Source organism: Oncorhynchus gorbuscha, linkage group LG19 (genome assembly GCF_021184085.1).
Source record: "Oncorhynchus gorbuscha isolate QuinsamMale2020 ecotype Even-year linkage group LG19, OgorEven_v1.0, whole genome shotgun sequence".
In the NCBI taxonomy this organism is placed as follows: Eukaryota; Metazoa; Chordata; class Actinopteri; order Salmoniformes; family Salmonidae; genus Oncorhynchus; species Oncorhynchus gorbuscha.
In genome coordinates, this window is record NC_060191.1 from 8,654,963 (window position 1) to 8,667,508 (window position 12,546).

A 12,546-nucleotide genomic window follows, 5' to 3' on the forward strand; every position below is an offset into this window, starting at 1 on the left:
AGCTTTTGGGTTGTTTCTGGACATTGCTGTCTTACTACTGCTCCTAGTCTTTACTAGAGGGATCTATCAGCTATGACGGTGTAGTCTAACACCCCTTTCTCTACCGTGCCAACCAAGACTGTACTGCGCTGGCTTAGATATTTTATTTTCATATTGTTCTTTCCAGCACAGTCCCAATAACTATGGTGGATGCATACTCAGGTAGGCAAAGTACAGCTTGGGTACAGGGCTCCACAAATTCTTCTAAATTGACTATCCTACCTCCACCAAGGAAAATGACTGCAAACTGTGGGCAAATAAACATCAGGACAATCCTTTTGCAGCCACCACTTGTCCCACTATTCAAAGCAATTCCTGTACTGAGCAAGAGGAGTTTGAATTTGAAATCCTTTTGTATTTTAACTCATGCACCTCTGCAAGCTCTGTTCCAATGACATTAGCCCATTCAGAAATTGTTAAATGTAGTGACTTGGTGTTATTTTCTATAAACATAAAATATTTAGAAGATTAAATTTGATTACCTTTTTATTTTCTAGCTTCATGGGTAAATGTAGCGTTACCCACATCAACCTGGACCCCATGCACACATGCTAAAGCAGGTGGTGAGTATTTGGTCTAATTGTTTTGCATGCAGAGACAAATGTGACAAGAAATGTAGCCTAACAAATGTAGACATTTGTCTTAATTTGATATGGTGTACTCTCCTTGCACAGCTAACATTTGATCACCAATACCCACTTCTACCAAGGTATTTTAATTAACTGAATGTGGTATCATTGAATATTGGACACTATCTGTCATGTATATTTATTATTTTTCAGGATTGGGTGTTGGAAAACAGTGGTCCCAGGTCCCCTGTGGAGGTCGAGTATGGCTCAAGGATTTAATACTTGTTTTCGTAACCTTCCACCATTGTCGTCGGATTCAAGGACTTTGAATGTGCCTTTGGATTCTGAAGATAGTTTGGCGCACCACCTTGAAAGCCTCATTGAGCATAATGACCTTTCCAACACCGTGGTTTCGCCAGAGAACATTTCCTCGGACTTGAACTTGAGTTCAAACTTTTTCTCAAATTCCAATACTAGTTCTGATTTTGTACAACAGAAATACTATGATGACGTCATTTGGCAAGATGAGGGTCAACCAGTACATCATGAAGGTCAGTTTAACCACACAAGCAACAGCTTCTTTACCCCAGCTAGAGCAGCCAGTTCAAGTAATTGCCTCTCAACTTCAGGTGCAGACCTAAACCCCATGATCTTAAACAAGAATGTGACTTATTGAACCCTTCCATTCCGGAGGACTACTCAGATGTTAGTAGCTGCTCAGAGTCTGATGTTGATAGGACAGGGCCTTCTTGTGAAATGTTAAAACATGGTTCAAATGATACTCCACCAGTTGCAGATTACAAGAAGGGAAATGAATGTGCATGGAAGAGCCCAGAGACCAACACAGGTTTCCCAGAAAGCATGTCTACTTCAGAGAGTGAGGTAGAAGAGGATCAAGATGAACCACCAGAGAAGGAAAAGGAGACATTCATGATGCGAGAGAATAAGTACTCAGAGACCTCCGGTGCTCCAGAAAGCCTATCTGTTTCAGAGGACGCGGGAGAAAAGGATCATCTGGATGGAGAACCACATGGGAAAGATGAGGAGACTTGCATGGAGCAAGATGGTCAACACACAGATTCTTCCTTGGGTGCCGAAGAAAGCCAGACTGCCTCAGTGAATGAGAAAAATGAGGAACTGGATGATGAAGCACAGAATGCAGAAGAGGGTTGCATGGAGGAAGATGATCGGTACTCAAATGTAAGCAGCCTAGAGGGCCAAAATGAAGGAACCATTGTAAGAGAGAGCTTTAAAGAGAAAGAGGGGCATTCATTATCCCAAGGAACTATGGACTCGCAGGGTATCAATGCATCCAACGCTCAAGATTCTGATAACAAGCTGAATGATAATACCTGTGCCTTTGAATATCAGGATTCAGTTAAGGATAATGACTCTTTAAAGGTTGCTGGTCAAGAAAATTGCAAAAGTTCCTCTGTCATTTGTGGATTAGGCCTAGGGGTAGCAATCAAACATTTGAGTCTTGTTTGGAATTTCCTGAAAATCAATCATTGAAAACTAGATTTCAGGAGATCGTTGGTAGTGGCACTCAAAGTACAAACTCAACCTATGAGGAAAGTGCAGTGATTCCATTCGTGCAAGTGGAGGGAAAGAGGATCACAGTAGCTTTGATTTTTGGAGCGTTGTTTAGGTCTGAACAACTTTGGAATTGAACAAAAGTCCTGTATTGAAAATGAGTGGCTAAGACCTATGGATGAGTCAAATGTATCGTCTTGTTTGGAAGAGGACCAGGCATCCCAACGGAACCTAATGCGCCATATCGAGCCACCAGACCTTGTGAGAGCTGGTCTTGAAAACACAAGAGAGACAATTCGTAAAGTATTCACGGCAGATGATGAGCAAGAACCCCCAGTGCTAAGTGAATGCTACTGTGAACCATTGTCAAGAGAAGATTGTATGCGTGACACCGAGGGCAATCTGGAAGGGGGGGAGACCGGGTCTATTGATTCAACTGGGTTGAACCAGGAGGGAGGAGATTCAACTATTGATAACATTGAAGACGAGAGGGATTTTGAGTACCAAGCAGCTCCGTTGAAATCCTCATTGCATATGAAGAAAAGCATGCACCCTATTGTACTGCTCAGGAACTTCAAACTAAAAAATGACACAGGTGGGGCTTATCAGTGTGCAGCATGCCAACAGGCTACACAAAGTATAGACGATCTAATTGAGCACCACCATTGTAACCACTCTGAGAACAAATTCAATTTCTGTCAGACCTGTGGTACTTACTTGACGTGTGATTCACTAGCCAAGAAACATCAGTGTGGTATTATTGATGAAAATGCACAACTCTCTTCTAATATGAAACCCCAGAAGAGAAAATCAACCGGGCATCCTTTTCACAAGTGTAGATACTGCACACAGACATTTTACAGACTGTGTGACTACAACAAGCATGTGCAGAGCCACTCTGGTAGAACTGAACACACGTGTCATAGGTGTGGCTCTAACTTTTCACAATGCCGTAGCCTGAACAGACATTTACTTGAGAAGAAATGCCAGCGTCGAAGTTCACAAGTTCCTGTTAAACAGATTCAAACAACCCCACGTCTGAGCATTTACAAAAAGGGAACTGTACATCCATATGTCCTCCCACCAGACAGCCCCTATGCCAATCTTCCAGATTGTTTTGTGAAACTAGTGGACATTTGCAAGGAGCATGTTTGTCGTCTTTGTGGGAAACGCTTTGCAAGCAGTGCAAAACTCTACAAGCACGGATACAATGTACACCATACAAAAACTAGGTCATATAACGTTCGGCCTAAGTGTCAGAACACATACAGGTCATATAAGTGTCAGAACTGCCTGATGACATTCAATTATTCAAGCAATTTTAGCAGGCACAAGAAAAGATGCAAAGGAGCTGAGACGAATGAGAAATTCAAGTGCCCTCTTTGCCCACGCCTTTTCAAATTTTCCTACAACCGGTCCCGCCATTTGCGTGAGCAGTGCATTAAAGACTTTACACAGGGAAGCTCAGGGAAAGTTGAAATGAAATTTCGATGCCCTTTCTGCACCACAACCTTTAGTAATGCATCAAACCGATATAGACACATACGACTGGTGTGCCTCAAGGAATATATACACAATGAGACTTCAAGGACCAAAGCTGAACGCCAAGAAAACATGGCCCAGAAAGAAACACAAAAGCCGCCACTGAAAACGGAGCTGAATCGAAATGAGCCGGGTCTCAAATGCAACTACTGTCCGGCCGTTTTTGCTTATTCTTCTGGAAAGTACAGACACATGAGGAAACATAAGTTGTTTGAAAACACTGGAAAAAATATCAAGTTCAGGTATTCAAGCCTAGTTCCTATGTCTAACAAGTCCAAGGCTAGTATTGAGGACCCCAAAGACGGTCCACTCTCCAGTGAAGTCAGCAGCCAGCCCTTTTCCTGTCTCTTCTGTGGAAAATGGTTCAACACTTCATATTCCCTGAAGAAACACATCTGTAGTATGCACATGGGTGACAAACCATATCGCTGTCTGGAATGTGGGAAACGTTTTGGGAAAGAAATTCATCTTGTCGCTCACAAAAAAGTGCACCAGCGAAGGATACAGTGTACTGTTTGCAAGAAGATACTTCCTACCATTGGGGACTTGATTCAACACAGGCAATCTCACATCAAAAAGGGCATGCTTCAGTGCCCAGACTGCCCATCGCAGTTCCAGTACCCAGTGTATCTTCTTCGACATATGGCATCACATCACAAACTTCAGCAAGAGCAGCCACTCAAAGAGAAAAAACAGAGGCACCCCTCAAAACTTGAGCCGCTTGAGTCTTTGCCACCACTCAAAGAGCAGGAAGAGGAAGAAAAGTTGGGGTGCCCCCTATGCCCAGAGGTCTTTCACAGTGGCACAGAACTGAGTAGTCATTGCCTAATCCATGTATCGGAGTCCTCTTCAAATCAGTGTCCGTTTTGTAAACGCCTCTTCTCTTCCCGCACATCTTTGGTACGCCATATACGCATTCATACAGGGGAGAAACCATTTTCTTGTCAGAGTTGTGGAGAATCTTTTTGTCGAAAAGAGTATCTCCAGTTGCACCAAGAAAAGTGTCCAGGTCCACAAAGCAAGCAAGAACTGCCCACTATTAAAGAAAGTGAAGAAGTCTCATTAAAACCTTTGGTGACAAGAATAAGGAAAGTATACAAATGTTCATATTGTCCTCGGGAATTTGAAAAATTGCCCCGTTTATTACTGCACCACAATGGCCACATGCAAAATACAGTAACCCCCTGTCCAAAATGTGGTAAATGTTACAGACAAAGGCGCAAGTTACATGAAAGACTTTGCAATGGCTCAAACATAAAATCTATAGAGCCAGTGAACACTGTCTGGCATCCTTGTAGGAATTGTGGGAGGAAGTTTTCAAGGGATTATAATCGAGATGTCCATGAGAGGATTTGCCACTCTGTAAAGCCCTTGCAAAAAAACACCAGCTTTTCTGGCAACTCAAACATCCATCCTTGCAGGAATTGTGGAAAGTACTTTACAAGGAGTGATAATCGGAATTTCCATGAGAAGACTTGCAACTCTGCCAAGCCCTTGCAAAACAACACCATAGAAATTGGGACCAGTAGCAGGGAAAAGTTGCAGCACAAATGCCCCCACTGTCCAAGCAAGTTCAAGTACAGAAGTTTTCTCCTGAGACATATTGGGTCACACACTGGAGAAAGATCATATCCATGCATGCACTGTGGTCACAGCTATGGAATCCAGTCACGATGCTTACAGCATGAAGCTTTCTGTGATGGTGTTAATCGGCAAAAGCCACCAAGCGCCAGCCTTGGTGAATATAAGTGCAATATCTGCACAAAAATCTTCATGAAATCCCGAAACTTAAGGCGGCACATCCTAACGCACACAGAGGTAAAGCCATATCGCTGTAAGGCCTGTGACAGCTGTTTCTCCAGACATGATCATCTAAAACTGCACCAGAGTCGCTGCAAAGGGAAAAGACAACGTTTAGAGGTTCGCATTGCCAAAATTAGTCTGGCAGATGTTGGAATGGGCTGGCAAAATAACCTGAACATTACCCTTTCAGGAAAGCAACAAGGGTTTGACTGCAGCATATGTTCAAAGAGCTTCCCCACTCACAGCATTATGGCCCGACATATTGCCATGTCACATGCTATAAGAACCGTCAGTTCATTTACTCATGAAAAATCGCTTAAGAGACATATAAACATTGGTGGATGTCAAAGAACTTATGCAAAAACAAAGCATTCAGAAAAGCTAAATGTTACAAGCCCACCATCAAGAGAGACAAACCGACTTCTAGAGAGGATCCAGCTGCAATATGAAGACAAACGCAAATTCAAATGTACTTTTTGCCCTCGCCTTTTCAAAAGTGGTGAGCAATTGAAGGTGCACACCCGCTTGCATACAGGGGAGAAACCTTTTGGATGTTCTAATTGTGGTGAGAGATTTATCCGTAGGGACTACCTGCAGCGCCATTTGAACAGGTGCAAATGGGAACCTCTTGACAGAGTGCTTTGTGACAGATGTGGCGACGTATTTTCGCAAGATGAACTCGAGAACCATCAACTGACATGTGTTGTCAAGTGTAAATCACCTGCCCGTAGTCGAACTGAGTCCACTGCTGGCAGTCCACCAAAAGGGTTCTCCTGCGCTAATTGCAGTGCCCGCTTCTTGTTGTTCTCTCAGCTCCAGCAACACTTTCTCAACACACATAGAGACGCTCCAACAAATCAGGCTTCACCTCTACAGGAGCATCTGTCTACTATGGAGAACATAAAAGAGGAGTCTTTGGATGAAGGATATGGTGACACTCGGCAGAATAGTGATAATCTCATGCTTGATCAAGACAGTGATCGGAATAATGATATGAACAAACCCATTAAGTGTCCACAGTGCAACATGAACTTTGGAAATAAGGGTGGATTTGCTGGACACATGCGTACACATTTAGGAGAGTACCCATTCAACTGCAAGAAATGCAATAAAGGCTTTTGGAACAAAAACTTATGTCGGACACATGTAAGGAAATGTAGACTTGTAAAGGTCACGAATCAAGAAGTTAACACTGACTCTGTAATTACTTCAGAGATGGATCCTACTCTTAAAGAGACTGTCCTAGTCTTCAACCAAGGTTACAAAACAACAGGCACTGGGGTTTTGCAGACTAATTTCTCCTGCAAAGATGACATGAAGGATTTAACACTACAGAATGCCTCTGGAAATCAAGGCCAAGGAAGATCTTCCAATGATAGAATAAATAGTGGTCAACAAGTCCCAGGCAACAAGTACCAGTGCTCAGAATGTGATAGAAGTTTCACAGATGGGCTTCTGCTCATCAGCCATTTAGAGGACCATGGGCGCGATGAGCTAGAAAGAAAAAAGAAATTCTGCCAGCCTTGTGGTAAGACGTTTGCTAATCCTTCAGACCTAGCAAGGCATATGAGAGGCCACTGGAATGAGAAGACCTTTTCTTGCCCACAATGTCCACAGACTTTTCCCTGCCCTTCTGACCTTGACATCCATAGAACTTGTCATGACTCAAATAGACCATTTGTCTGCAAAGAGTGTCAACAAAGGTTTTGGACCAGTCAATCTTTAGAAAACCATCAAAGCCAAGCTCATTCAAAAGAACTAATTCATACATGCCATGTCTGTAACAAGAACTATTCAATCAGAAGTTCACTTGTTAAACATATTAGGATGAAGCATCAAACCCATAAGAACATGGATGTTGTTATCCACGTGAAGGAAAAGGAGACAGCCGTGCAAGAGGAATTTGACATGGAAGTTGATGTGGATGGAGGAGGTAATGATGAAGATGAAAATGATGCTAATGAGGACAATGACTCTGACTCTGCAGACTACTTCCCATGCCATGTCTGTGGGAAAACGTTCACCACATCAGAAAGCCTTGAGGATCACCAACGCTGTCACCTCGGTGAAAAACCTCATGAGTGTGCAGAATGTGGCAAATGTTTTTTCCAGGCAGGGCAACTGCAACAGCACCTTCGGAGCCACAAGTCTGAGTATCAGTGTCAAATATGTGGCAGAGGTTTTGTCTCACTCTTTGCCTTACGCAAACACAAGCATACTCATGGAAAGAGCCGTCAACACCGTTGCTCCAAGTGCCCGCTCAGCTTCACAGGGCCCTCGCAGCTGGCAGAGCACATGGGCACCCACCGCGATGACAATTTCCCTTGTGATATATGTGATCGCACATTCTCCTGCAAGATGAGTCGGGCAGAGCACCGGAAAATCCACATTGAGACAGAGGATATTCCACCACCTTTACTTCCTCCAGAGAAGACTGCATCCTCCTCTTCTACTGCCTCTTCCTCTACAATGAAGCACCTTCAATATCGTTGTGGGGTTTGCGATGAACGTTTCAAAGAACCTGAACAACTGTCTGAGCATGGGTGCCTGGCTGCCAGAGAGCGACCTTATTCATGCCAAGAATGTAATAAGCATTTCTTGCATGCATCTCACTTAAACAAGCACGAGCTCAGTCACTACCAAATACCACAATCATACGTGTATCGGTGCAATCAATGCCACATGAGTTTCAACTACCGTCACAATTTTGTCAGTCATTTAAATGAACACGGTGACGATGAGGCTGCAGCAGAAGCTCTGAAAGGAGGCTCAGTGACAAATGCTTGGGAAACTGTTTCAGAGAAGAGGACCATTTACAAATGCCCAATTTGCTCTCACATGTTTGCTCATGCCATAGAATTGGCAAGTCACCTTTCCATACACTCTGAGAACACGTTTGCTTGCAGTGTTTGTAAGTTGACATTTCCCACCAAAAGCAAGCTTGCTGAACATGAGCAAAGCCATCTGACTGCTGCAACACAATACAAGTGCACGGCGTGTGGTCAGAGCTTCTTGGGCAGTGATTTCCCCCACCACCACTGTGCACGTCGGCAACGTGCTGTGACAGCCCATGAACTCCCACATCTGTCTAATAGAAAGTCAATGGAGGAAGAGGTGGATGTTGGTGATGACTTCTTTAATTGTACTGTCTGCTTAATGCGATTCTCTTCCCGCGGTAGTCTCCAGCAGCATCTAAACAAAGAGCATCACAATGAACGGCCATTCAAGTGCCAGTCTTGTGGAAAGACCTTTGCTCTGAAGAGATATCTCCGAGACCATGAGCGAAGACAACATAAATTTGGCACTGAACGAGCCCACCGGACATACAAAGCCACGGACAGTGTAAGCCAGTACAAGTGCTCAGTTTGCCCCAAAACATTAACCTCGGCACACGACCTGTCATTGCATATGAAAGTGCACACAGAACAGGAATCTGGAGGAGACCACCGTTGTGACATGTGCTATAAATCATTCAGTCGACTGTCTCTTCTCAGGCAGCATCAAGAAAGTCATGTTGGACAAGTTGTATATGAATGCACAGAGTGTGACAAAGCATTTGCTTTCCCACATCTTCTAGAGGAACATCAAAAGACTCATGCTGCTGGACCATAAGTCTTTTTCCCACCCTCAAAATCCTCCCACTAACTAAATGTAAAAAGACAAGTTGGACAATGGACATAGAAAAGACCTCCTGCCTCACTGATTGTGTTCAATTATCCAATGAACTCAGTCACGTCATAGAAATGTGTTTTTTTCTGGTGCTGTTTGCAGTCAAGCAATTTTGTGTTCACACTTCCATCTTAATCGTTTAACGTTTTTGATTTGATTGGCTCACAAGATGCTTAACTGTGTTTTTACCCCATGTCTTCAGAAATGTTTGGCCTACAACCTGGTTCATGAAAAGGTTTAGATTATATTTACAGATTTCCTCCTATTTTAACATTTTATATCTGGTCAGAACTGCAGTTCATTGATACTATTACCTTTCCATAGAGCACTAATTTGTAACAGCCTCCATATTCAATTGTATATAGTTGTTTAATTGTCTCATGTGCCCTGAATGCAATTACAAAAGTTTCAGTGAAATGTAAGCTTTTGACCATGGAATGAATTCCTGACTCTGATAAAGTATAATGGGCTGTCACTGACAGTTTTAGGAATCCATATTGACCCGGTTGTTTTTTTTGTTCTGCTTGCTAATCCGTTACTCTGCCTAACCTTCTAAACATATTATCACTTAGACTTTAATAATGACGTGGACACTTTTAGCCATGTATGATCCATGTAGCCCTTCTAAACTTTCCAAATTCAAAACCACAGCATTGTGTATATTTTGTAAATATGACATGATCGTAACCATTTAAGTATTTGACATGAAATTGACCATTGTTGTAAGCTATTAATTTTCCCTGTGTTCAGAAACATTCTATCATTCATTCAAATGCCTTAAATATGTGTTTTGGATGTAGTAGTTCAAGGGCAACATTTGACATTTTTTCCTTATTGGGTGTTACATTTGTATGAATGGTGTTTCAATCAAAATACATAAATAAACAAAATAAACCAGTCAACTGGTCAGCTGTTGTTGGATTCTTATTGATGACTTTATTTTAACAGAGTTTATTGTCTTTTTGATTATAAAGTAAGAGGATCTTGAAACTGTAGTTGTCACAAGCAAAGTAATGTTTGCTCATGCATTTGTTATATATATATATACTTTTTTGTTGACTTAATTTGATTTTCCAAATTTGATAGTTGGATTATGCTTTTACACTACATTCATCTTTTGGAAATTTGAACAGGTAAAATCAATTGTGCTATGCCCATGCTACATAAAACTGAGTATACAAAATACCTTCCTAATATTACGTTTGCCATCAGAACAGCCTCCATTTGCTAGAGCATGGACTACAAGGTGTCAAAGGTGTTCCACAGGGATGCTGGCCAATGTCTGCCAATGCTTCCCATAGTTGTCAAGTTGGCTGAATGTCCATTTGGGTGGTGGACTATTTAAAAAAAAAACCTTTAACTAGGCAAGTCAGTTAAGAACAAATTCTTATTTACAATAACTGGCTACTCTGGCCAAACCTGTACGACGCTGGTCCAATTGTGAGCCACCCTATGGGACACCCAATCACAGCCAGGTGAGGACACAGGCTGGATTCAAACCAGGTACTATAGTGACGCCTCTTTCACTGAGATGCAGTTCCTTAGACCGCTGCGCCACTCGGGAGCCCGAGTGATACACATGGGAAACTGTTGAGTGGAAAAACCCAGTAGAGTTGCAGTTCTTGACACACTCAAACGTACTGTACCCCATTCAAAGGCACCTAAATACACTGCTCAAAAAAATAAAAGGGAACACTAAAATAACACATCCTAGATCTGAATGAATTAAATATTCTTATTAAATACTTTTTCTTTACATAGTTGAATGTGCTAACAAAATCACACAAAAATTATCAATGGAAATCACATTGATCAACCCATGGAGGTCTGGATTTGGAGTCACACTCAAAATTAAAGTGGTAAACCACACTACAGGCTGTTCCAACTTTGATGTAATGTCCTTAAAACAAGTCAAAATGAGGCTTAGTAGTGTGTGTGGCCTCCACGTGCCTGTATGACCTCCCTACAACGCCTGGGCATGCTCCTGATGAGGTGGCGGATGGTCTCCTGAGGGATCTCCTCCCAGATCTGGACTAAAGCATCCGCCAACTCCTGGACAGTCTGTGGTGCAACGTGGCGTTGGTGGATGGAGCGAGACATGATGTCCCAGATGTGCTCAATTGGATTCAGGTCTGGGGAACGGGCAGGCCAGTCCATAGCATCAATGTCTTCCTCTTGCAGGAACTGCTGACACACTCCAGCCACATGAGGTCTAGCATTGTCTTGTATTAGGAGGAACCCAGGGCCAACCGCACCAGCATATGGTCTCACAAGTGGTCTGAGGCTCTCATCTCGGTACCTAATGGCAGTCAGGCTACCTCTGGCGAGCACATGGAGGGCTGTGCGGCCCCCAAAGAAATGCCACACCATGACTGACCCACCGCCAAACCGGTCATTATGGAGGATGTTGCAGGCAGCAGAACGTTCTCCATGGCGTCTCCAGACTGTCACGTCTGTCACATGTGCTCTGTGAACCTGCTTTCATCTGTGAAGAGCACAGGGCGCCAGTGGCGAATTTGCCAATTTTGGTGTTCTCTGGCAAATGCCAAACGTCCTGCACGGTGTTGGGCTGTAAGCACAACCCCCACCTGTGGACGTCGGGCCCTCATAGAGTCTGTTTCTGACTGTTTGAGCAGACACATGCACATTTGTGGCCTGCTGGAGGTCATTTTGCAGGGCTCTGGCAGTGCTCCTCCTTGCACAAAGGCGGAGGTAGCGGTCCTGCTGCTGGGTTGTTGCCCTCCTACGGCCTCCTCCATGTCTCCTGATGTACTGGCCTGTCTCCTGGTAGCGCCTCCATGCTCTGGACACTACGCTGACAGACACAGCAAACCTTCTTGCCACAGCTCGCATTGATGTGCCATCCTGGATGAGCTGCACTGCCTGAGCCACTTGTGTGGGTTGTAGACTCCGGCTCATGCTACCACTAGAGTGAAAGCACCGCCAGCTTTCAAAAGTGACCAAAACATCAGCCAGAAAGCATAGGAACTGAGAAGTGGTCTGGTCACCACCTGCAGAGCCACTCCTTTATTGGGGGTGTCTTGCTAATTGCCTATAAATTCCACCTGTTGTCTATTCCATTTGCACAACAGCATGTGAAATGTATTGTCAGTCAGTGTTGCTTCCTAAGTGGACAGTTCGATTTCACAGAAGTGTGATTGACTTGGAGTTACATTGTGTTGTTTAAGTGTTCCCTTTATTTTTTTGAGCAGTGTATTTTCTTGCCCATTCACCCTCTGAATGGCACACATACATAATCCATGTCTCAATTGTCTCAGGTCTTAAAAGTCCTTTAACCTGTCTCCTCTCTTTCATCTACACTGATTGGAAGTGTATTTAACAAGTGACCTCAATAAGGGATCATAGCTTTCACCTGGTCAGTCTGTCATGG

General features: G+C 43.4%; 1 protein-coding gene across 1 annotated transcript; it reads left to right on the top strand.

The window, feature by feature from the left end:
* Window positions 1–3,272: 3,272 nt before the first annotated feature.
* Window positions 3,273–10,054, top strand: LOC124005363 (zinc finger protein 91-like). Its single transcript, XM_046314540.1, has one exon. The coding sequence runs from the start codon at window positions 3,438–3,440 to the stop codon at window positions 9,096–9,098; it is 5,661 nt and encodes a 1,886-aa protein (XP_046170496.1). The 5' UTR covers window positions 3,273–3,437; the 3' UTR covers window positions 9,099–10,054.
* The last annotated feature ends 2,492 nt before the right edge of the window (window positions 10,055–12,546 follow it).